The sequence below is a fragment of the Salvelinus namaycush genome, chromosome 22, assembly GCF_016432855.1.
Source record: "Salvelinus namaycush isolate Seneca chromosome 22, SaNama_1.0, whole genome shotgun sequence".
In the NCBI taxonomy this organism is placed as follows: domain Eukaryota; kingdom Metazoa; phylum Chordata; class Actinopteri; order Salmoniformes; family Salmonidae; genus Salvelinus; species Salvelinus namaycush.
In genome coordinates, this window is record NC_052328.1 from 6,538,646 (window position 1) to 6,562,848 (window position 24,203).

General features: G+C 44.0%; 1 protein-coding gene across 1 annotated transcript in view; it reads left to right on the forward strand.

The window, feature by feature from the left end:
* The window catches only part of ercc6 (excision repair cross-complementation group 6), a 52,016-nt gene extending 34,687 nt beyond the window's left edge, over positions 1 to 17,329 (forward strand). Inside the window, exons 13-24 of the mRNA XM_038960275.1 lie at positions 23 to 199; positions 1,387 to 1,503; positions 4,740 to 4,835; positions 6,019 to 6,237; positions 6,386 to 6,496; positions 6,869 to 6,988; positions 8,055 to 8,149; positions 11,469 to 11,614; positions 11,707 to 12,402; positions 13,662 to 13,830; positions 13,996 to 14,074; positions 16,000 to 17,329. Of these exons, the coding sequence (XP_038816203.1) occupies positions 23 to 199; positions 1,387 to 1,503; positions 4,740 to 4,835; positions 6,019 to 6,237; positions 6,386 to 6,496; positions 6,869 to 6,988; positions 8,055 to 8,149; positions 11,469 to 11,614; positions 11,707 to 12,402; positions 13,662 to 13,830; positions 13,996 to 14,074; positions 16,000 to 16,452 (2,478 nt within the window). The 3' untranslated portion in view covers positions 16,453 to 17,329. The remainder of the gene's footprint in view (positions 1 to 22; positions 200 to 1,386; positions 1,504 to 4,739; positions 4,836 to 6,018; positions 6,238 to 6,385; positions 6,497 to 6,868; positions 6,989 to 8,054; positions 8,150 to 11,468; positions 11,615 to 11,706; positions 12,403 to 13,661; positions 13,831 to 13,995; positions 14,075 to 15,999) is intronic.
* Positions 17,330 to 24,203: the final 6,874 nt, after the last annotated feature.

Genomic DNA, 24,203 nt, shown 5'->3' on the forward strand with positions numbered 1-24,203 from the left:
CACTCCCTTTCTCCATCTCTAGTTCCGTACTCCTCATAGGTTCATTCTATCTGGAAGTCCTATGCAGAACAATCTGAAGGAGCTGTGGAGTCTATTTGACTTTGTCTTCCCTGGCAAACTGGGCACGCTGCCTATTTTTATGGAACAGTTCTCTGTACCCATCACCATGGGGGGCTACAGCAACGCTTCACCTGTACAGGTAACACACAGCCACACGATTTGGCATCAAAGAAGCTCTCGTCATTTTCGGGAAGCAGGGAGTTGAGCTTACAATTGTTAAAGGGTCATTTCTCAGGATTTGACCTCAGGATTTGATTCACATTTGTATTCACATGGAGGGGGTGGAAGAGAGGTAGGGGATGGATAGAGGGGAGGGAGGTAGAGGGTGGACGAAAGGGGGGGGGGGGCGTGAGAAGGGATGGACAGAGAAAGAGGCGGTGAGCTGCTAAACGATGATCCTCAGTCATTAGTGTCCAGTCATTAATAACTCACCGACTGGATTTAATTATTTAACTGGCTCTAGAGGTAACACACACACATTGACTGGATTTAATTATTTAGCTGCTTTTAGATGGCCATCCGTGTTTCCGCTGTCGATAATAAAAAACCTTTACTAATTATTGAAGTTATTAAATGATGAGCGGGCAAAGCACTCTTTCTCTCTATAGCTCCCCCCCCTTTCCCTTTCTCGCTCCTCTGTCTTTCTCTCTAACCCCCCCCATCTGTGTCCATCTTCCGTCTCCCCTCCCTCAACTCACTCTCCCTCGCTCTTTCTTTCCATAGTCCTATCTTTCTCTCTCTCTCCCTTCCTCCCTCTCCTCTCTAGCTCTGTGTTATATAGTGCCCTGCAGCTATAACACTTTTTGCCCCCTGCTGGCTGTCCCTCTGATCTCACCCCCCCCCCCCCCCCCCCCAGTGAGGTGGATGACTGATGAATGAATGGTCAACAAACGGTTAAAGGGTTAAATCGTGACCCTGCGCTGAGGCCGTTTACTGGATCACACACTATAGGCAGCTGATGAAAGGGAGAGAGGTCCCCCTCTAGAGACCACCATAAGCACTCTGATCAATGTTTAATGGCCCAATCTGCTGAGAGGGAGGAGTGGATAGAGGGAGGTGGGGGGGGGCTAAACGACAAACATGCCCCAGGACAAATGTTCCATTATAGCATTATAGGTGTCGTAGTCAAGTGTTTGTTCATCTGACCCTTCAGAAGGCGCGTGTGTGTGTCATGTATGTTTACCCAAGGGCCTGTTGAGCCATTGTGTTGGTGTCTTTGTTGTCATTTGTTGTAATTGTTTGTTGTGCGTCTTGGTTATTATAGGTCCAGGCTGTGTAAAATTGTGCGTGTGTCTTGAATTGTTGTGTCTTTTTGTGTTTTTTTAGGTCCAGACAGCGTATAAGTGTGCGTGTGTTCTGAGGGATACCATTAACCCTTACCTGCTCAGACGGATGAAAGCTGACGTGAAGGCCAACCTCTCTTTACCTGACAAGAATGAACAGGTGCGCGTCTCTTTCTGTCCCTCCCCTCCTTCTCTACGCCTTTCTGTCCCTCATGTAGCGGATACCGAAAGAGGCTGTAGTCTTTTTGCAATTCTTTTGACAGTTTACAGTTCTACGTTGTTGAGGAAATGGGAAATAAGAATACTAGCATAAAGAACTAGGCAGTATCACACTGCAGACCTGTTCCTGCACAATGCCAAGCAAACCTCAACGAACCACAGGTATGTAGAATGTGCCAATTACGAGTTGTATCGGGCGTGCCGCGTCGAGATCGGCGCTGTCCGCCCGCCGTAACTGAACCCGTAGTCAGCGCTGTTTTCGCGGTGACTGTCCGTGTTCCTGTGCAATAATACAGTCAATATTTGATGGGTTTTTACAAATTGAGTTGTCTTACTTCATTATGTAGCTGTTACATTTATCAGAATGTGTTTTTTACCTTCTCAATTTTGACAACCGTTGCTGGTTTTAATGGGTACATCTTGGGGTTTACCAGAGGTTTTATACAGTTGAAGTCGGAGCTTTACATACACTTAGGTTGGAGTCATTAAAATTTGTTTTTCAGGGCCTCCCGGGTGGCGCAGTGGTCTAGGGCACTGCATCGCAGTGCTAACTGTGCCACCAGAGTCTCTGGGTTCGCGCCCAGGCTCTGTCGCAGCCGGCCGCGACCGGGAGGTCCGTGGGGCGACGCACAATTGGCATAGCGTCGTCCGGGTTAGGGAGGGTTTGGCCGGTAGGGATATCCTTGTCTCATCGCGCTCCAGCGACTCCTGTGGCGGGCCGGGCGCAGTGCGCGCCAACCAAGGGGGCCAGGTACACGGTGTTTCCTCCGACACATTGGTGCGGCTGGCTTCCGGGTTGGAGGCGCGCTGTGTTAAGAAGCAGTACGGCTGGTTGGGTTGTGCTTCGGAGGACGCATGGCTTTCGACCTTCGTCTCTCCCGAGCCCGTACGGGAGTTGTAGCGATGAGACAAGGTAGTAATTACTAGCGATTGGATACCACGAAAATTGGGGAGAAAATGGGATAAAATTTAAACATTTTTTTTTTTTTTTTTTTTTTTTTTCAACCACTCCACATTTTCTTGTTAACAAACTAGAGTTTTGGCAAGTTGGTTAGGACATCTACTTTGTGCATGACACAAGTCATTTTTCCAACAATTGTTTACAGATTATTTCACTTATAATTCTCTATCACAATTCCAGGTGGTCAGAAGTTGATTTACACTAAGTTGACTGTGCCTTTTAAACAGCTTGAATAATTCCAGAAAATGATGTCATAGCTTTAGAAGCTTCTGATAGGCTAATTGACATAATTTGAGTCAATTGGAGGTGTACCTGTGGATGTATTTCAAGGCCTACCTTCAAACCCAGTGCCTCTTTGCTTGACATCATGGGAAAATCAAAAGAAATCAGCCAAGACCTCAGAATAAATATTGTAGACCTCCGCAAGTCTGGTTCATCTTTGGGAGAAATTTCCAAACGCCTGAAGGTACCACCTTCATCTGTACAAACAATAGTACGCAAGTATAAACACCATGGGACCACTCAGCTGTCATACCGCTCAGGAAGGAGACGCGTTCTGTCTCCTAGAGATGAATGTACTTTGGTGCGAAAAGTGCAAATGAATCCCAGAACAACAGCAAAGGACCTTGTTAAGATGCTGGAGGAAACGGGTACAAAAGTATCTATATCCACAGTAAAACGAGTCCTATATCGACATGACCTGAAAGGCCGCTCAGCAAGGAAGAAGCCACTGCTCCAAAACCACCATAAAAAAGCCAGACTATGGTTTGCAACTGCACATCCGGACAAAGATCATACTTTTTTGAGAAATGTCCTGAAACAAAAATTAACTGTTTGGCCGTAATGACCATCGTTATGTTTGGAGGAAAAATGGGGAGGCTTGCCAGCCGAAGAACACCATCCCAACCGTGAAGCGTGGGGGTGCTTTGCTGCAGGAGGGACTGGTGCACTTCACGAAATAGATAGCATCATGAGGAAGGAAAATGATGTGGATATATTGAAGCAACATCTCAAGACATCAGTCAGGAAGTTAAAGCTAAAGATATTTTCATCTGTCACGTGAAACCGCTTGCATGTGCGGTGCGCTTTTGACGATAGGTTTTCCGCTAATTGCATTATGGAACGAACATTCCCGTGTAGCCTACTGCATTGTGCGCATTGCTGCTCTTATAATGTGAAGAAATAATTGTTAATCAGTGTTTTAAACTAAATGTTCTGATCTGTTGGATCAGCCCTATTGCTTTTGACATTATTTTTTTACTGGTTATATGAATTTGGGATCTATCGTTCCAAAGTCTATTTGGAATAGGCTATTTATTTTTCTCACAGAATGACAAGCTGACCAATAGAATAGGTAAACTTTTCTAATATGGGAGATATTAGATTGACTAGTGATTTTGCTGTTCGTTACTCGTCTTGTTGGCTGAGGAAAAGTACATTGTGGCAGTTATTCCAACATCTTCAAAGTGCGCATCGGAATTTGGTAAGAAGTGCACGCCGTTGCATGTTCTGTTAAGATGAATAACCATGGGCCTCCTGAGTGGTGCAGTGGTCTAAGGCACTGCATCACAGTATTGCTGCGTCACTACAGCCTGGGATTCGATCTTGCAACCGGCCGTGACCGGGAGTCCCATAGGGCGGCACACAATTGGCACCAGTGTCATCTGGGTTATGGGAGGATTTGGGTGGGGGGGGTGCCTGCAAGCTGACTTCGGTCGTCAGTTGAACGGTGTTTCCCGCCGAATCATTGGTGCAGCTGGCTTCCGGGTTAAGTGTGCGGGTGTTAAGAAGCGTAGCTTGGCGGGTCATGTTTCGGAGGACGCATGACTCGACCTTCGCCTCCAGATTCCGTTGGGGAGTAGCAGCGACGATACAAGCTCGCAATTGGATATCACGAAATTGGGGAGAAAAAGCGGGGTTAAAAAAAAAACACGATGAATACTCATCATCTAAATGTGATTTTTGTCATTCTGAGCACCGTGAGTGGACGCCCTAATCAGGTAACGCACTCAATACATGTGGGTCTGGTAAATTTCTCAAATGTCCATTAAATTCAAATGCTGCCGGTCAAATTTCCACACACACACACACACTGTTCAGTTCATTAATTGTCTCCCTCGGGACAGAGCCTCTAGGCTGAAACCTCTTGTCTTTGATTTCTGCTCACACACTTGTTTCCTCAAGAGGTTTTAAAGTGAAGGCTTGTGTTTCTCCAGGTTTTGTTTTGCAGGCTAACAGAGGAGCAGCGCGAGGTGTATCAGGGCTATCTGGACTCCAAAGTGGTCTACCAAATACTGAATGGAGATATGCAGGTGAGTCTCACTCCCTCCTCTCCATTTCCTCTCAGCTGGCTCTCCCCCTCCTCTTTCTGCACTGAGGCTCTTTTGTTATTGATCAGAGAATTGTATCCATCAACACTTTTGATTGATTGACCTTTTTAGCTTTGAACAGTCAATTGTCTTGTCTACGCAAATGATTGTGCTGTAACCACAGGCTGATTTCTATTTTCATTTAAGGCCCAATATAAATATGTTTCGTTCGACCGTCCTGATCTTGCGAAGCTGACGTTCTGTTTCACTGTGAAAACAAAACAAAAGTGCAGTGGTCAGCTAATAAATCTCACGTTATGATCCGGATTGGAAATACACGTTCTGGCATCTCGCTGAAAGACGAGTACCTGGTTCTGGTTTAAGCCAGTTATTCTTCCAGGAAGAAGACGGGCCTTATTCATTATTTAACACTAACACTGGAGTACTGCCCGAGATGGGCTATAATGTTGAGATACGCCATTCTATGGGTTTTGCTAGACATGATGCATGCATAAAGCTTTCTGTAGGGACCTGTATGTTATCTCTGCGTGTCATTCACATTAGGATATGTAAGGTCAGTGGTATGATAACTGATGCCTGGTCGGAAGAATGCTCTACAGTGGTTTTTGAGTGTATCTCTGACCCGAGGAAAGGCTTTTACACCAACCGTTCTTCATCACTGCTCTGTATTTCCTTGTGTGTGCGCGCGCGCACACACACTCACACACACACACTCTCAGTGGTCAGTCCTCTCCTTGATGTGGTCTCTGAATCCATTAACCCACATTACTAATGCAGCACTTGGCTAGTGCACTGCGAACGCACGACACACTCTGTGTCTTCTGCAGGGAATTAGTTATGTCGGATCATTCATTAGGACCCTTATGGAAATAATTAGTCTGGAAATGTGTTTGTTTAAAGGGACCAAATATAATCGAAATGTAATGTTGTTGACTGAAAACGCATATTATTTTCTAGCTTCTTTTTTTTAGATCCTAACAAGGTAGATGCAAAAATTCGTTCAATGCTGTGTTTACCAAATGTTTTTGTGCTATGATCAACCTTAAGTTTTGTGAGCTATCGTGGAACACTACCACAAAGTTGGGGAACACCGTCCTCCTAGTTCACAGTGACTGTTTTATTTATTAATGCATTTATATATTGTATTTTTATCCTTCATTTCCAGGTGTTCGCGGGCCTGATAGCACTGCGTAAGATGTGTAACCACCCGGACCTGTTCTCTGGGGGTCCCAAGATCCTGAAGGGTATACCAGAGGACCAACTGACTGAAGAGGAACACTTTGGCTTCTGGAAACGTTCCGGCAAACTGATGGTGGTGGAATCACTGCTCCGACTTTGGTTTAAACAGCAACACAGAGTCCTGCTATTCACACAGTCCAGACAGGTATGTGTGTGTTGGGAAGGGGGAAGGGGGGGCAGAGACACTGACTGGGTGATTCTCAGGTTCCATGGAATATTAATCTGACAATCCTGTTAGGCCGAATCCACAACTCTTTCTTCCTCTCTCTCCCTCTCGCGCCGTCTCTTTCTAGATGTTGGGGATATTGGAGGTGTTTGTGAGGGAGAATGGCTACGCCTATGTGAAAATGGATGGTACCACCACCATCGCCTCCAGACAGCCTCTCATCGCTCGATACAACAAAGTAAGGGTCTACAATTCTACCCGTTTCACACTTTCTTGCAGACCTGAACCAAACTGTGCTGGCTCAGACATTGTCTTTCTCAGCATGCTTCCAGCAACTATGGTTGACGCGTAACCAGGCCTGCTTGGTTTGGATCGGCTCGATTCGGCTCAGTAGTGTGAAAAAACCTTTCAGTAAAGAATCTTACCGCTGGGGGGTTAGATCACTAGTGTGAAAACAGCCTATTGTCTAGCCTGCTGCCCAGTGTCATCTTCGCATATGGTCCCGTGATCAGACATGTCCTGACGAGTGATTAAAAAAAGTAGTATAAGAAATAGTTCTGTATATGCTTTGACCACCATTCTATCCTATTTTTCCTCTCCTCCTCTCCAGGACAACTCTATCTTTGTGTTCTTGTTGACCACCAGAGTGGGGGGGCTGGGAGTCAACCTGACCGGAGCTAACAGAGTCATCATCTATGACCCCGACTGGAACCCGAGCACTGACACACAGGTACACACACCATGGAACCCGAGCACTGACACACAGGTACACACACCATGGAACCCGAGCACTGACACACAGGTACACACACCATGGAACCCGAGCACTGACACACAGGTACACACACCATGGAACCCGAGCACTGACACACAGGTACACACACCATGGAACCCGAGCACAGACACACAGGTACACACACCATGGAACCCGAGCACAGACACACAGGTACACACACCATGGAACCCGAGCACAGACACACAGGTACACACACCATGGAACCCGAGCACAGACACACAGGTACACACACCATGGAACCCGAGCACAGACACACAGGTACACACACCATGGAACCCGAGCACAGACACACAGGTACACACACCATGGAACCCGAGCACTGACACACAGGTACACACACCATGGAACCCGAGCACTGACACACAGGTACACACACCATGGAACCCGAGCACTGACACACAGGTACACACACCATGGAACCCGAGCACTGACACACAGGTACACACACCATGGAACCCGAGCACTGACACACAGGTACACACACCATGGAACCCGAGCACAGACACACAGGTACACACACCATGGAACCCGAGCACAGACACACAGGTACACACACCATGGAACCCGAGCACAGACACACAGGTACACACACCATGGAACCCGAGCACAGACACACAGGTACACACACCATGGAACCCGAGCACAGACACACAGGTACACACACCATGGAACCCGAGCACTGACACACAGGTACACACACCATGGAACCCGAGCACTGACACACAGGTACACACACCATGGAACCCGAGCACAGACACACAGGTACACACACCATGGAACCCGAGCACTGACACACAGGTACACACACCACTGACCGTAGGGTTCGACAGACTCCATGCTACGCAGACATGTCTGTAACCAGTCAGTCGTTGCCTAACCATGAATCTCCTGCTATTGTGTTGTCCCCTAGGCTCGAGCGCGTATGTGGAGGATTACACACACACACTCACACACTCTTATCACACTCTCACCCCCATGTCCCTGTGTTGTTGTCCTCTAGGCCCGAGAGCGAGCTTGGAGGATCGGTCAGAAAAAGGAGGTGACTGTCTATAGGCTACTGACCGCTGGGACCATTGAGGAGAAAATCTACCACAGGTAGGAAGGGAAGGAGGGCCACTTTATTCATATCACTGGCCATTCACCGAGGTACAGCCCTCACTTCCTGAGGGGTTCAAATACAGACTTTGCATAGAGCGGAGCTCGCTGCATTTTGCCAAAGGCATCAAGAAGGGTGTCATTTACTTTCTCAGGCACCATTATGATATGATATGCCGTTTTATCAGATGCTTTCATCCAAAGCGTTTTACAGTATTGCATGCATACATTTTCATGTATGGACTTCCCAAAGAAACCGCTGACGTTGCACGCTCTCTCGTTTCACGTTTTATTTGTCACATGCACAAGTACAGTGGCATGCTTAACTTGCAAACCCTTCTCAACAGTGCAGTATTCAATATCAAAATAGGAGAACTAAAAAAACACACGAGAAATACATTTTATGTGCAGGTGGTATACTGCATTAACTGAGGTAGATGTGTACATGTAGGCAGGGTTTAGGAGAAAGTGACTGGTAGCAGGATGGATAAATAATAATAGTAAACAATTTAGCAACAGCGTAAGTGGTGGGTGGGTGTGTGCGTGGTGTCGAGTGTCAGTGTATTCGTGTGTGGGTTGAGACCTGTGAGTGTGCGTATTGTCAGTGCATATAGTCCATGGTGGGGGTAGAGGCTCTCGCTCTCTTGGAGCCTGTCGGTCCGAGACCTAATAATCTGGTACTGCCTGTTGGACAGAGAGAACAGAGAGAACAGTCTATGGCAGGGGTGGCTGGAGTCTTTGTCAATTTCTTGGGCCTTCCTCAGATACTGCTTGGTGTGTATGTCCTGAATGGCTGGGAGCTCGCCCACAGTGATGTGCTGGGCTGTCCGCACCGCCCTCTGTAGGGCCTCGCGGACAAGGGTGGAGCAGTTGCCATACCAGACAGCGATGCAGCCAGTCAACACAGTTGCAGAGGGAGGTGTTCAGTCCCAGGGTCCCAAGCTTGGTGACAATCTTGGAGGTTGCTATGGTGTTGAACGCTAAGCTACAGTCGATAGACAGCATTCTCACATAGGATTTTCCCTTCATGTCGAAGTGGGAAAGGGCAGTGTGGAGTGCAATTGAGATGGCATCGTCTGTGGATCTGTTGAGGCGGTATGCAAACTGGAGTGGCTCCAGGGTGTCTGGGGTTGATGGTGTGGATGTGTCATGACCAGCCTTTCTAAGCATTTCGTGATTACAGATGTGAGTGCTATAGGGCGGTAGTCATTGTGGCAGGTTACTTTAGATTTCTTGGGAACAGGAGCGATGGATGGTCATTTTGAGGCATGTGGAGATTTACAGACTAGAACGGGGAGAGGTTGAAAATGTCCGTTACGACACCTGCCAGCTGGTCTGCTCCTGCCCGGAGGATGCGCCCTGGTATTCTGTCTTGCTCAGTGGCCTTATGAGTGTTGACACGTTTAAAGGTCTTACTCAGGTCAGCCTCGGAGAGCGAGTAATCCGGAACAGCGGGAGCCTTTATGCAAGGCTTGTGGTATTGTCAATGAAGAGTACATAAAAGGCTTTAAGTTCATCTGGTAGAGTGGCATCGTTGGGTAGCTCACGGTTGGCTGGTTTGTCCTTTGTAATCCGTAATGCATTTTCATCCTTGCCCAATGCATTGAGCATTGGAGCCAGTGCAATAGGATTCCACCTTTTATTCCTGTATTGTCTTTTTTGCATGTTTGGTGGTTCTACGGAGGTTGTAGTGGGACTTCATCATGTGACCGTGGCTACTTCCTTAGCCTCATGGTTAGCTACGTTGGCTGCAATAGCCCTGTGTGTAGTGTGCCTCTGTCCTTTAGTTTAGCATGTGTCTCAGTGTTAATCCAGGGCCTTTGGTTGGGAAAACATCTGACCTTTACTGTCGGGACAACGTCATCGGTGCACTCTCTGATGAAGCCGGTGACGGAGGTGGTGAACTTGGCGAAGTCCCGAAACACATTTCTGTCCCGTAATGTAGCCACTGCTTCATTGGACAACTTCTCCACTGAGTGTGTCACGGGCACTTCTTGCGAAGGGAGGCCAAGGGAGTGACTTGTAAGCGTGCTTGTTGGTCATATAACAGTAGTTATAGAGCCCCTAGTGGCACAGAACACTTGCTGGGAAACGTTAGGCAGAAGGAACAATGTCTGAGTTGAATTCGTCAAGTGGAAAAACATAAATGTAACAATTTATGTTAAATGGAGAGTTGAAATTAAAGAGAAGCGAGGGCCAGAAAAGTAATGTTTGGGAAAGATTTGGTGAAGTGGTTAAAAAAAATATCGATAGCAGTGCCAGCTATGTTATGTGTGTCGTTGTGAGAGCGCTATACAAATTCACCAGTCACAAGACGGGACTTCAAATAGGCCTATGGCACGTCAAGGGAACTGTAGCTTACTATTCTGATGGGTTAAATGGACAGTGAAATCTGGACACGAAACGTAGATCTATATCCTCTCACATATTAACTCCTGCAGCATTAAGCATTTCTTGCAGTAAAATGATACACCAAATGTTGGCAAAATTTTGACTCAGGAACAGGAGTGGATAAAAAAAAAAAAAAAAAAATCAGGGTCTTAAGAGAATGTCAACCGCATAAAATATGCATTCAAGCCAAACTGAGATCTTATCAGAAACATGTTGGTTCGTTTTCACAGCTTTCTATTTCCTTACAACTGGTCAAAATGATATCAAAACATTTTGCGCTGAGAATCTGTCCAGTTTCTAAAAATGTTATTGCATTTTCTCCCCGGTCCCTAAATGTCTTTGCTCTGTGAAAGAAGCGGAGATGATAGAGAACTTTACCGATGTCAACTATATTGATGCATTCATTCTATGGATTTATGACATTGTTCTGGTGAGCAAGGGTTTATGTAGTCTTCTAGGGCAACATATAATGACAGAAGAGAAGCTGCATGTGTCTAATTTATAGACAAGTTGACTGCCAAATAGCCTACCAAAAAGTTGGAAATTTATAAGCAGTAACCGTTGATTAATGTGCACTGTCCCTGTAAAAATAAACTCAAACTCAACTCAACCTATCTAAATCTGTCTCAAAATCATTCCGCCATCTGACTGTAGCCTACAGCGCATTTTCTATATTATCGGGTTTGGGTCGGGGCTTCAGATTTTCATTTTGTCACATATAGTCGGGCCATTTCTGTTATTAGCAATTGTGTGTGCGGGTGAACAAACAGCTGACCGACCACAGGACTACAATTACTTCTGGTCCTTTTACTGTGTCCACGTTTCAAGTAGCTCTTCATCTATGATTAACGGACCTATTGAGATTCTCCTCCCAACACCATCAGGAGAGACTGTGTTAATATTCACCTCTGGTGTTTTTTCCCTTCAGGCAAATCTTCAAACACTTCCTGACCAACCGCGTTCTGAAGGACCCAAAACAGCGACGCTTCTTCAAGTCCAACGACGTCTACGAGCTGTTTACCTTATCTAACCCTGACGGGACGCAGGGCACTGAGACCAGCGCTATATTTGCAGGTACACACACACACGTGGTTCCGCCTGTCTTTTCCTATTGGTTTTGTGTCTGTTTTTATTTCCATTCGTTTTTATTTCCACTCATTGTGTAGGTACGGGTTCTGATGTCCAAGCTCCTAAGAAGCCAGTCAGACCAAGGTCTAACCATAGACACTCTGTAACAAATCACAATGTTAGCGCCACTGGAGGTGGAGCCATCCCTTCCCCATCGCCCCGGCCTGGAGACAGGACCACCCCCCTTCGCAGTAACATCTTGCTCAATAAGAACAACAGGCTGACGGACAGCCAGGAAGCCAACCAGGGCGAGGCAGATATTCCTATTGGACAGTCCCAGACAGAATGTGACACACAGCATTCTAGGGAGGAGGGAAGCAATGCTCATATACTCACAGACCCAGACAGAGACCAAAACTCCGTTCTGCCCCACAAACACAGAGACTCACCCGTGACCAGCCCAAATCCACACAAACATTCACACACTGACTCCGTCAGTCCCAGCACACAGAAACACCGAGACAAACACAGTCCACACAAACACAGAGACTCTCAAGGACCCGGCTCCAGTCCCTACAAACACCGGGAGAAGAGGAAGCACTGTGACTCGACAGTAGAAGGACCTAAAAACAAACACGGGAATCAGAAACGGGCCAAGGTCGAGGGTCATCGCATCTCCTACCTGGTGAAGAAGAGGAGCTACAAAGGACAAGAGGAGCGCGAGGGGCAGCCGGAAAAACGGGACCAGAGACAGAGCGACGACTATGTACTGGCCAAACTCTTCAAGAAGTCGGGTATGTTAATACATGTTTACAAGTAATGAAATATATTTGTTGGTAGTTTATATATCGCCTTAATGCTTATTCATGAAAGTTATTATAAAGTGTTATCGTACTTTTCTTTACGCGTTTCAAGAGATCGGGTACCTCTGCACACCAGGCATTATTTTCCAGGTGACGTTTTGCTGGGCTGAAGGTGAAGCACTTCGTTTGAACCGTAGAAGATGAACTAGCATGAACCAAACAGTGTTTTTGTGTGTGTGTTTTTTTGTTTATGGTGTTTAAAACTTCTTATGGCTGCAGGGGCAGTATTGAGTAGCTTGGATGAAAGGTGCCCAGAGGTGCCCATAGTAAACTGCCTGCCCTTCAGTCCCAGTTGCTAATATATGCATATTATTATTAGTATTGGATAGAAAACACTCTGAAGTTTCTAAAACTGTTTGAATGATGTATGTGAGTATAACAGAACTCATATAGCAGGCAAAAACATGAGAACAAATCCAAACAGGAAGTGGGAATTCTGAGGTTGGTCGATCTTCAACCAAGCCCTTATTGAATACACAGTGGGATATGGATGAGTTTGCACTTCCTACGGCTTCCACTAGATGTCAACAGTCTGTAGAACCTTGTCTGATGCCTCTACTGTGAAGTGGGGCCGAAGGAGACAGGAATGCTCTGAACATGCGCGTTCACATGAGGGAGCTCTGTTCCATCGCACATCTGAAGTCAATGTAATTCTCCGGTTGGAACGTTACTGAAGATTTATGTTAAAAACATTCTAAAGATTGATTCAATACATCGTTTGACATGTTTCTACTGACTGTTACGGAACTTTTTGACATTTCGTCTGCTTTTAGTGAACGCGCTTCTTGACTTTGGATTTGTTTACCAAACACGCGACAAAAATAGCTATTTGGACATAAATGATGGACATTACCGAACAAAACGAACATTTCTTGTGGGAGTCCTGGGAGTGCATTCCAACGAAGATCAGCAAAGGTAAGTGAAGATTTATAATGCTTTTTATGAGTTTTGTTGACTGCATAATTTGGCGGGTAACTGTATGGCTTGCTTTTGTGGCTGAACGCTGTTCTCAGATTATTGAATATTGTGCTTTTGCCGTAAAGCTTTTTGAAATCTGACACAGCGGTTGCATTAAGAGCAAGTGTATCTTTAACCACAATTTGTGTTAATGATTTTGTCCTACAATCCCAGGGGAAAGTAAAGCTACACAGTGCATCTTTAACCTTCTTCTCTCGGTCTCTCCTCTCCAGGTATCCATAGTGTGATGCAGCATGACTCCATCATGGAGGCGTCGAACCCAGACTTTGTCCTGGTGGAAGCTGAAGCTAACAGAGTAGCTAAAGACGCTTTGAGAGCTCTGAAGGTCTCCAGACAACACTGTAGACTGCCCTACAACCAACCTGCCCCAGCTCCAGCCAGGTACACACACACAGCCTGCGTGTACACGTGTGTAACACACACACACACACAGCCTAGCCCATACACAGGCTAGCACACACAGGCTATCACTGTAGACTTCCACATTGAGTGGAGGACTATGGGTATTGTAGTTGAATATGTGTGTGGGTGGTTGTGTGTCTACAGGAAGAGGTTTGGTCAGAAGAAGAATCCTTTGCTGTCTGCTCCTCCTGCTACAGCTGTCCCAGCTCAGGACAAATGCAAGGTAACTACACACCTCAGCACCGCTGAGGTAGACAACATATTTGTATTAGGGCACACAAAATAAAATGTTTTTCACAGGGTGTCTGCTGGTTCTTAAAATGTATTTTTTAAATGTATTTAGCTAAATGAAAGGCCTTTAAAATGTCTTAATGTCAGTTTTCAATGGTCTTAAAAAATTCAACCGGAGACTACTGTGTTTCCGCTATGTTGTGCAGCTGCTTAATTGTTGCCACCACAGCAAAATAAACAGTATAGTGCATTGTCTTCATAATTCCTCTGATGAAAGTGTCTGCCCTGCCCATGTTCCTGTTTCGCCAGGACCTGCTGCAGTGATAATGAGCGAGACACTTTTTACTGCCTTTTCCACTGCCCTTATTTTGAAAAAAAATTGTTTTGGTTCTAGCTATAAGAAAAACACAGCTATCCTGTGTAATATTCAGGGCATAAAATTAACACCCGCCACCTGACAAATGCAGGTAGATTTTGGCGTTGGTGGGTAAGAATGTCTAATTCACCAGCCACGTTGGCGTGTGGTAACTCTCCGGGCTCTACAGTGTGAGCGTTTAATTAAAAAAAAGTGTCTGTCTGGGGGGGCTGTCTGGGGGGCTGTGAGCACTGTGCGTTGAAATATTTGTTTTTAGAATTATTGGGCACAGGCATAAAAGTTGGTCTAATGTACTCTGAAGTCTACTAAAGTGAGACTTTGTCCTCGTGTTTCTTGGCAATTTACATTGAAAATCAACCTAGCTTGTGAACAAAACAATGTTTGAGTTTGCTCTCGCTGCTAGCAAAAAGAGACGTTGTTGGCCTTTACTAGTGAAGTTCTCACGGAACATGTGATGACTCCAGCAGCCCTGTTACCAAGGTTACCTTAAAGGGGCAGCTAAAATGTTTTGTGTGATATTTTTGTTCAAATACTCGGGTCACAGAATATGACATTAAATCAAGCAATATACCACATTATTTCTTACTAATAATACTGTTCTTGTTTTAGAAACATTACTAACCATGCTGATAATTTTTTTGTGTTTCTTTGTGTAGTTATGCCAAAAAACAAATCAAAGTTGCTGCTAGATTTTTTTTATCTACCAACCACAGTGGCTGGTATACAAAAATGTTTGTTTTAGGCCGTGGTAATACTTGTCTCAGTTGAAGAGAGGATGTTCTCAGCTTTGTGCAGGTATATTGTTTTTCATTTCTCAGCTGTCTATTTTACAACCGAGATATGGATCTGCGATACGGAGCACGCAAAATTAGCATTGTCCATTGCGAGCACATTGGCCTCACTGCGTATTCGGCTATGACAGCGACGTTTTGGGGGGGAATTAATCATTACTTTACTGTTAGATTAAAACACGGTAACTTCCAACGAAAATTCTACTTCGAGGTAGTGATCTAGCTAATGTGTTTTTATTTTCCACCTACCGAGGTGAATTAACACCAAATATATTAATCTGTGATAGTAGTGCACGTAAAGATGTAGGAAAATGTATCTATTGAACAGAAAATAGAGACTTATTTTAACAGTAAAATATAACAATGGACTAATTGTCAACCTAAAATTCATTACAATCAGTGGATTAGGTTGCAGTGCATATCAAAATATCTTGAGTCATGCATTCCTGCCTAGATGAAAAAAGTTATTTGTATACCATCTCAGTAGTCTATTGCACTTCTTTATTAAAGCACTATGAATGCCATCAGAAGGTGATTCGCCTACACATTATTTTTCTATTAGTGACGGTGGAAATGGAAATTTGTGTTTCTTATTGGACACATCCAGGTAGTCCCTCCGTGTTTCGGTCTGTTTTCCTCTGTTAGGTGCCTAATGAACATGACCCTGCTGAAACATATAGTCAGATATTCCTCTGTTCTTCATTATTCTGTTCTCTGTTGTAACCCAGTGTGTCTGCTTTATCTGTGTAGGACGCTGCCATCATCAAGAAAACCATCGCTAGGAAACCCATCCCGGGGGTTCACTTCAGTGGAGAAGGGGTAGAGGTGGGAGGCTCTTCCTCTACTACGGCCCCCCTCTCTTCCTCCACTCTACTGGCCCGCATGAAAGCTAGGAACCACCTCAGCCTGCCCCAGAGAGAAGGGGATGAAGGAGGAGAGGAAGAGGGGGATGCGCGTAGTCCCTCAGGCCCTCCTGCCCCCCCTACGGAACACGATGAGCTCCTGGTGGAGCTGAGAAACTTTGTGGCATTCCAGGGAGCTGTGGATGGACAGGCCAGCACCAAGGAGGTCCTGGACCACTTCACCCCCAGACTGACCCAGACCCAGACCCCTGTCTTCAGAGAACTACTCCGAAACATCTGTAACTTCCACAGGGCAAAGGGGCAGGAGGGGACGTGGAGACTTAAACCTGACTACAGATAATGGGAGTAGGGAGAAGGGGAGAGGAGACTCACATCTGACTACTTGCAGAGGAGGAGAAGTCTGGGTTGATGGAGAGGAACTTGAGGCTCAAAAAAAACATTTGACTGAGGGCGAGGAGATGGGAAAGAGAGCACAGAGAGGGAGAAGGGGACCTGAGTTACTGTAGTAGTTGGGTTGAGGGGGTGCTATTAATGAAAATGTCTTGTTTTTGTTTGTTTTGTTGTTTATACCTGGGATCTACTTGAATTCAGACATTTTACATGTAACTGACATTGTAACTAGAAATTGATTACTGTTATTGTGGCGGCAGGAAATTATGCATATGTTTTTAATTCAAAATAAGAGTCCCCCTACAAAGACACGTTAAACTTGGAATATGCCGTACAACTGTTTTTCACAGCATTGCAACCACCTTTTAAGAAAATGTCTTGATCATTTGACGTACTTTTATTTTGAACCCCATAGAGACGATTTTCACGTCTTAATCCGCCGATGTCGCACTTCCGCATCTGCGGTGAAAGGTGGCAGAGCTAGAGCTGTGTTTGTCAGACCATGAGACATTCCAAAATATCGGTCTTCTCACGAAAATGTCTGTAGCGTCCGAACGGCCTACAAACTGTTACCCCTATATGGAAAGATGAAACTCACGAACACAATGTTGTGCTCTACGACCACCACAAGCATCTTGGGACTCGTTTGAAGTCAGTACAGCTGATCTGCCAACTTCTGTCTGTAGCGTCTGAACAGTTTGGGCTACACGCTAATATCTCTCACGAACACGTACACTACCGTTCAAAAGTTTGGGGTCACTTAGAAATGTCCTTGTTTTTGAAAGAAAACATTTTGTACATTAAAATAATACAGAAAATCAGTGTAATTACTATTGTAGCTGGAAATGGCTTATTTTATGGAATATCTACATAGGCCCATTATCAGAAACCATCACTCCTGTGTTCCAATGGCACGTTGTCTTAGCTAATCCAAATTTGTCATTTTAAAAGGCTAATTGATCATTAGAAAACCCTTTTGCAATTATGTTAGCACAGCTGAAAACTGTTGTTCTGATTTAAAGAAGCAATCAAACTGGCCTCCTTTAGACTAGTTGAGTATCTGGAGCATCAGCATTTGTGGGTTTGATTACAGGCCAGAAACAAAGACCTTTCTTCTGAAACTCGTCAGTATATTCTTGTTCTGAGAAATGAAGGCTATTCCATGGGAGAAATTGCCAAGAAACTGAAGATCTCGTACAACGCTGTGTACTACTCCCTTCACAGAACAGCGCAAACTGCCTCTAACCAGAATAGAAAGAGTGGGAGGCCCCGGTGCACAACTGTGCAAGAGGACAAGTACATTAGTGTCTAGTTTGAGAAACCGATGCCTCACAAGTCCTCAACTGGAAGCTTCATTAAATAGTACCTGCAAAACACCAGTCTCATCGTCAACAGTGAAGAGGTGACTGCTGAGAACGCTACCTGCCCGCATGCATAATGCCAACTGTAAAGTTTGCTGGAGGAGGAATAATGGTCTGGGGCTGTTTTTCATGGTTCAGGCTAGGCCCCTTAGTTCCAGTGAAGGGGAATCGTAACACTACAGCATGCAATGACATAGACGATTCTGTGCTTTTTACTTTGTGGAAACAGTTTGGGGATAGCCCTTTCCTGTTTCAGCATGACAATAGAATAAAACTTTATCGTCCATCCAGGATGGACATTTTTCTTTGGCATCACCTTCATTAAAATAATCACATACACATACATTCTCACATCATACACATTTAAACCAGTCAGTCCATCATGTTGCATACAGTAACAACATAGAGGACATTAATTCACTCACAAATGACCACTGTCCTAACTGCACTCGATAGTTAAGTACATATACTGATACAATTTACTTTGCATTTAGTAGTTCAACAGCACAAGGAATGAATGAATGTTTCTTGGCTGCCCCTGTGCACAAAGCGAAGTCAATACAGAAATGGTTTGTCGAGATCCGTGTGGAAGAACTTGACTGGCCTGCACAGAGCCCTGACCTCAACCCCATCGAACACCTTTTGGATGAGTTGGAACGCCGACTGCGAGCCAGGCCTAATCGCCCAACATCAGTGCACGACCTTACTAATGCTCTTGTGTCTGAATGAAAGCAAGTCCCTGCAGCAATGTTCCAACATCTAGTGGAAAGCCTCCCCAGAAGAGTGGAGGCTGTTATAGCAGCAAAGGTGGGATCAACTCCATATTAATGCCCATGATTTTGGAATGAGATGTTTGACCAGCATACTTTTGGCCATGTAGTGTATTTATACCAGCATTTCCTTAGAAAGTTTACACCAACACTGGTATGTTGAAAGCTATACGTAAAGAAATACACTTTTAGTAAAATACAAATATATGTAATTGGATTACTTGTCTACACAACTTAAGTTGGTCTATTGAGCTGAGCAATGGGTTTAATACAGAGTGCTGGTGAGTCCTTACTCCACCCACTCCATTCACTGCAATGCAATACACCGCATATGAGTTACATATTGGCATATAGAGAAAAAATATAATGCCACTGTAAAAGTGGAGTAGGGATTACTCAATATGGTCTGTAGAATCTAAATAGGGTTTTATTTCTTGGGGGACTGAGTCTACATACCCAGACAGCATTTTTACTCCACCCATTCCAATAGTCCCAACACAATACACTGTAGGCCTATAAATTACATATTGGCTTAGAGGGGGGAAGAAAGACTGCCGATGTTCATTGTGTCCAATGGAATGGGTGTAGTAAAATGCCAGCAACACTCCATATTATTCAATGCCCATGAAATTATTCCATACAGATTCTACAGACCCTACTGAGTACTCCCAACCCCACTTTTACATTGGCACAAATAATATTTTTTTCACTGTAAGACCAATATTGTCAACATACCAGTCTGAACATTGTATTTTTCAAGTAGCCTTAAAATAATGTTTTAAACATTTAACAAATATTCCATACATTCTTTCTTGCATTTGAAGCACAATAAAAATCGACCTTGATTAAAATGTCATATCTTTTGAATGAGGATCCATCCACCTTGCAATGTTTTGAAATGCGTGCTTTAATTTAGGTTACTTCATTACCATAGGAAAGTGATGTCATCCTTAGTGCTGTTTGCAGGATAGTAGTCAGAGATTGACTCTAGGGAAAATACAATATACATGGAGTGTACAAAAAAAATTGGAACACCTTCCTAATATTGAGTTGCACATGCTTTTGCCCTCAGAACAGCCTCAATTCGTCGGGACATGGACTCTACAAGGTGTCGAAAGCATTCCACAGGGATGCAATCCTAGCTTTGTGGCATGGGGCATTATCGTGCTGAAAAAATCCATTCGAAAATGGATACACTGCTGCCATGAAGGGATACACCTGATTCAGATATCCTGAAATGTTGCTCCACTTTTACCAAGGGGCCCATTGTGTGCAATGTTGACACGTGGCATAATGGATGCATGTACTCGTTGTTTTCTCCATACCCTAGTCCTCCCATCAGCATGAAATGGCAGGAACCGGATTCATCAGACCATGCAATGTTTTCCAATTCTCCAGTATCCAGTCTTTTTGTTCCTTAGCCCACTGCAGCTGCAACTCTATAAGGTCGTCGGCAGTGACACGAATTGGGTAGAAATGACGAGTTGTGCATTATTTTATTGGCCTTTGGGATCCAATGTTGTACTGGACTGTCAGTTGACTAACTGTAGCCCGCCCGTCTGTTGCTCTGCACAATTCGTGTCAACCTTCTTTTGTCCTCTTTCATCTATGACCTGTTTTAGACCACTGGACTGCCATTGGCTGGATGTCCTTTGGGTGGTGGACCATTCTTTATACACACAGGAAACGGTTGAGCGTGAACAACTCAGCAGCGTTGCTGGTGCTCCTGGCACCTACTAACATACCGCGTTCAAAAGCACTTAAATACTTTGTCTTGCCCATTCACCCTCTGAATGGCACACACACAATCCGTGTCTCAATTGTCTTGAGGCTTAAACATTTTTTTAACCTGTCTCCTCCCATTCATCTACATTGATTTGAAGTGGATTTAACAGGTAACATCAATAAGGGATCATTGCTTTCACCTGATCAGTCTCTCATGGAAAGAACAGGTGTACCAAATGTTTTGTACACTCAGTGTATATTAGTAATATAATGGATATTTGTGGTATTACACATTGCTATGTTGAGGTCGGATTTTGCAATATTCCAAAATTTATATTTGTGCTGATCTTGGAACAAATAATATTGAAAAAGTTGATGCGTTCATTCACACATTTTCTTGGGCGTATCAAGGGGGGAGGTCAATTGAAATGCTATCCTATACTATCTTCTCTCGTATCGACCAAAGATGTAACGACTTGATTTTTACTGTTTTTTTTAAGGCTGTTGAACAACTTGATTTTCTAAAACCATGGAGAGATTGTGGTGAAATATTGCGACATTGTAATAACTGACGTCGTAATCAAACCTGATCTACCTCAATACCACAAGAAGCTGCTGAGGGGAGGACGGCTCATAATAATGGCCGGAATGGAGTGAGTGGAATGGTGTCAACCACATGGAAACCATGTTTTTGATGTGCTTGATACCATTCCTTTGATTCAGTTCCAGCCATTAGTATGAGCCCGTCCTCCCCAATTAAGGTGCCACTGGCCGCCTGTGCTCTATACCCAGCATGGTCTCATAGGCTAGACGTAACATAGTAAAAGTAAATCCGGGACAAGCAAATTAGTGCTATAGTTTTGTTTGGTATGGTTACATTAAACAGAAGGTGAATTAAGGCCAAAACTAAAGTTGGGTGAGCGTGTAACACAAACAAATAGCAGCCCAAAGGTTACGTGTTCTAATATTATCACGTACAACTTTAGCATTTTAGCTAATTAGCAACTGTAATATATCATACAAATTGTAATTCATAACATACCATATGAAATGGATGATGGACATCCACAAATTAATACATACCAATACGAAACATAACATATCATACCAATTGCAGTGTCCCGGATTTACATTTACTATGTTTTGTCTACACCCGAGTCTATATCTGTCAGTTGTGTAGATAGAAATGTGTAGATGCCAGCTTTTCTAGACACAAAACATGACTGCATTTCATAATGAAGGAATAAATCTTCCATAAAATCTACTGTATAGTGTATTTATTTGTTAATAAGTCTATGGAGATCCCAATTTTTTTCTAATTGTACAATGCCAACCACATACTTATACTCTGTAGAAAATATTTATTCATAATTTACCTTCAGTTCTCTTTCAAAATAGCTTTTCTTTCAAATCAGTTCATCCTCCTTTCTACTACACTCACGAGCAGTAGCAGCTCACAGGGGCTTTCTTAAATCACACCTGCCTTTTTACAACCGCTGAGCAATGACTTTACCCAACCTCTATTAACCTATATTAGTTATTATGAACAGTGCATTTGACTATCAACGGTAGAAACATTAAACAAAGCTTTTTTCGTGTCGGTATAAATGGGAGAAATATATTGATTTGTCCAAAATGGAATCAGATTGACCGCTTCAGTTATTTTGAGCTGAAAAAAATTAAAGCATGCACCATTAAACTTTACTTTAGGATTTTATTTTGGAGCATAGCTTTTCCTGTGTACCAAATGAAGCTCGGTGAAAACCTATGGCCCAATTCTGAAACAATAAGTAGACTTGCGCAACTATACTGAACAAAAACATAAATGCAACATGTAAAGTGTTGGTCCCATGTTTCATGAACTGAAATAAAAGATCCCAGAAGTTTTCCATATGCACAAATAGCTTATTTCTCGCAAATTTGATGCGCAAATTTGATTACATCCCTGTTACTGAGCATTTCTCCTTTGCTAAAATAATCCATCCCTCTGTCAGGTCTGGCATTTTAAGAAGCTGATTAAACAGCATGATCATTACACAGGTGCACCTTGTGCTGATTACAATAAAAGGTCACTCTGAACTGCACATCACAACATTTGTTACACATCACAATGCAACAGATGTCAAGTTTTGAGGGAGCATGCAATTTTGGCATGCTGACTGCAGGAATGTCCACCAGAGCTGTTGCCAGAGAATTGAATGTTAATTTCTCTACCATAAGCCGCTTCAACGTCATTTTAGAGAATTTGACTGGACTCACATCCGCAGACCACGGGTAACGTGTAACTAGAAAGGGAAGCTCAAGTGTGTGCTCGTGGAGAAGTGTGCTCTTCACGGATGAATCCCGGTTTCAACTCTACCAGGCAGATGACAGACAGCGAGTATGGTGTTGTGCGGGCAAGCGGTTTGCTGATGCCAATGTTGTCCGCGGTAATCCTTGAACAGAGTTCCCCATGGTGGCGGTGGGGTTATGGTATGGGCAGGCATAAGCTGCGGACAACGGACACAGTTGCATTTTATCAATGCCAATTTGAATACAAAGAGCTACTGTGGCGAGATCCTGAGTCCCATTGAAGTGCCATTAATCAACAATCAACAAGCTGATCAACTCTATGCGAAGGTGTGTTGCGCTGCATGGGGCTAATGGTGTTCACACCAGATACTGACTGATTTCCCTATTTGAACTAACTCAGTATAATGTTTGAAATTGTTGCATTTCTATTTTTGAGAGTGAGAGTTATGCTAATAACCATTCGGATTTAAATGTTCTATTCGTGACCATAAATTCATATGAAGTTAGTAAATTATTTTCTGATAGTCTACTTTTTTGCTCCTGGGTTCTAGAACAAGTTAAAAACAACATGGAATAGTCTTCCAGTCATTGCCCTAATGCTAGTTAGCATTGGCTCCCAGAACTACCACTAATTTCCTTCATACTGCAGGCAGAGACATTAAAATGGTATCCAGGTGTTCATCTGAGTCTGGGTATGTAAAACTAGGGCTTAAACGCAGGGAAACTCGCAGTATCCTTGGCTTGCACACATCACAATGAATGTGGTTCTAGCATTATTCAGCCGCCAATCATCTAGCACGCTGTGTTTTAGGGACAACCTGCTTGCTGTAGGCCGTCATTTTTCACGCGATTCTACATGTAAAATCGTTTGGCACTCAGTTCGCAAATGATGTTCAGAGGGGCTAAATAGCCTACTCTTTGCCAGAAAACGCTATTGTTGTGTTTGAGCCCTACTGTAAGTGAGTGACTGAGAGAAAGCTGCAGTTTACACCGACAGACTTCACATGATAAAGAGGGTCGTTACTGACACACACACACACACAGATTAAATATCTCTATACTATTAGAAAAAACAATTCTAAGAGTAATACACTTGATTTCAATTTTCTCCTTCCCTTTAGTCGGAAGTCGTAATAACAACTTTATTTTCAGCAGTGCATAAATTAATTACATGCATTTAATAACCAAAATATCATTATTATTCCCCCTTTTAATATAATAAATGCTGCACACAGGGGATGCACTTAATAGCGCATGGGCCGTAACTGCCCATTACCCGACTGTAACGATATTACAGACCCAATTACCTGCCATTAGACCGGCTTCTCTACCTTATGTGCGTTGATCCAATCCCACCCTCCTCTTTCAAATTTCAGGTGCAGTTTGGAGCCTCATTTCGTCTCTCCATGGAGACTCCAGCGTCTGTGCTGTGATGTCCCAGATGCGCTTTAAAACTAATTGAAATGGTCCCGTGGTATATCGTTTATCGGTGGAAGCGATATAAATCGTGGGACCCCTTGCTGTGAAGAAAATCAAAATTCTGGCCATTGTGA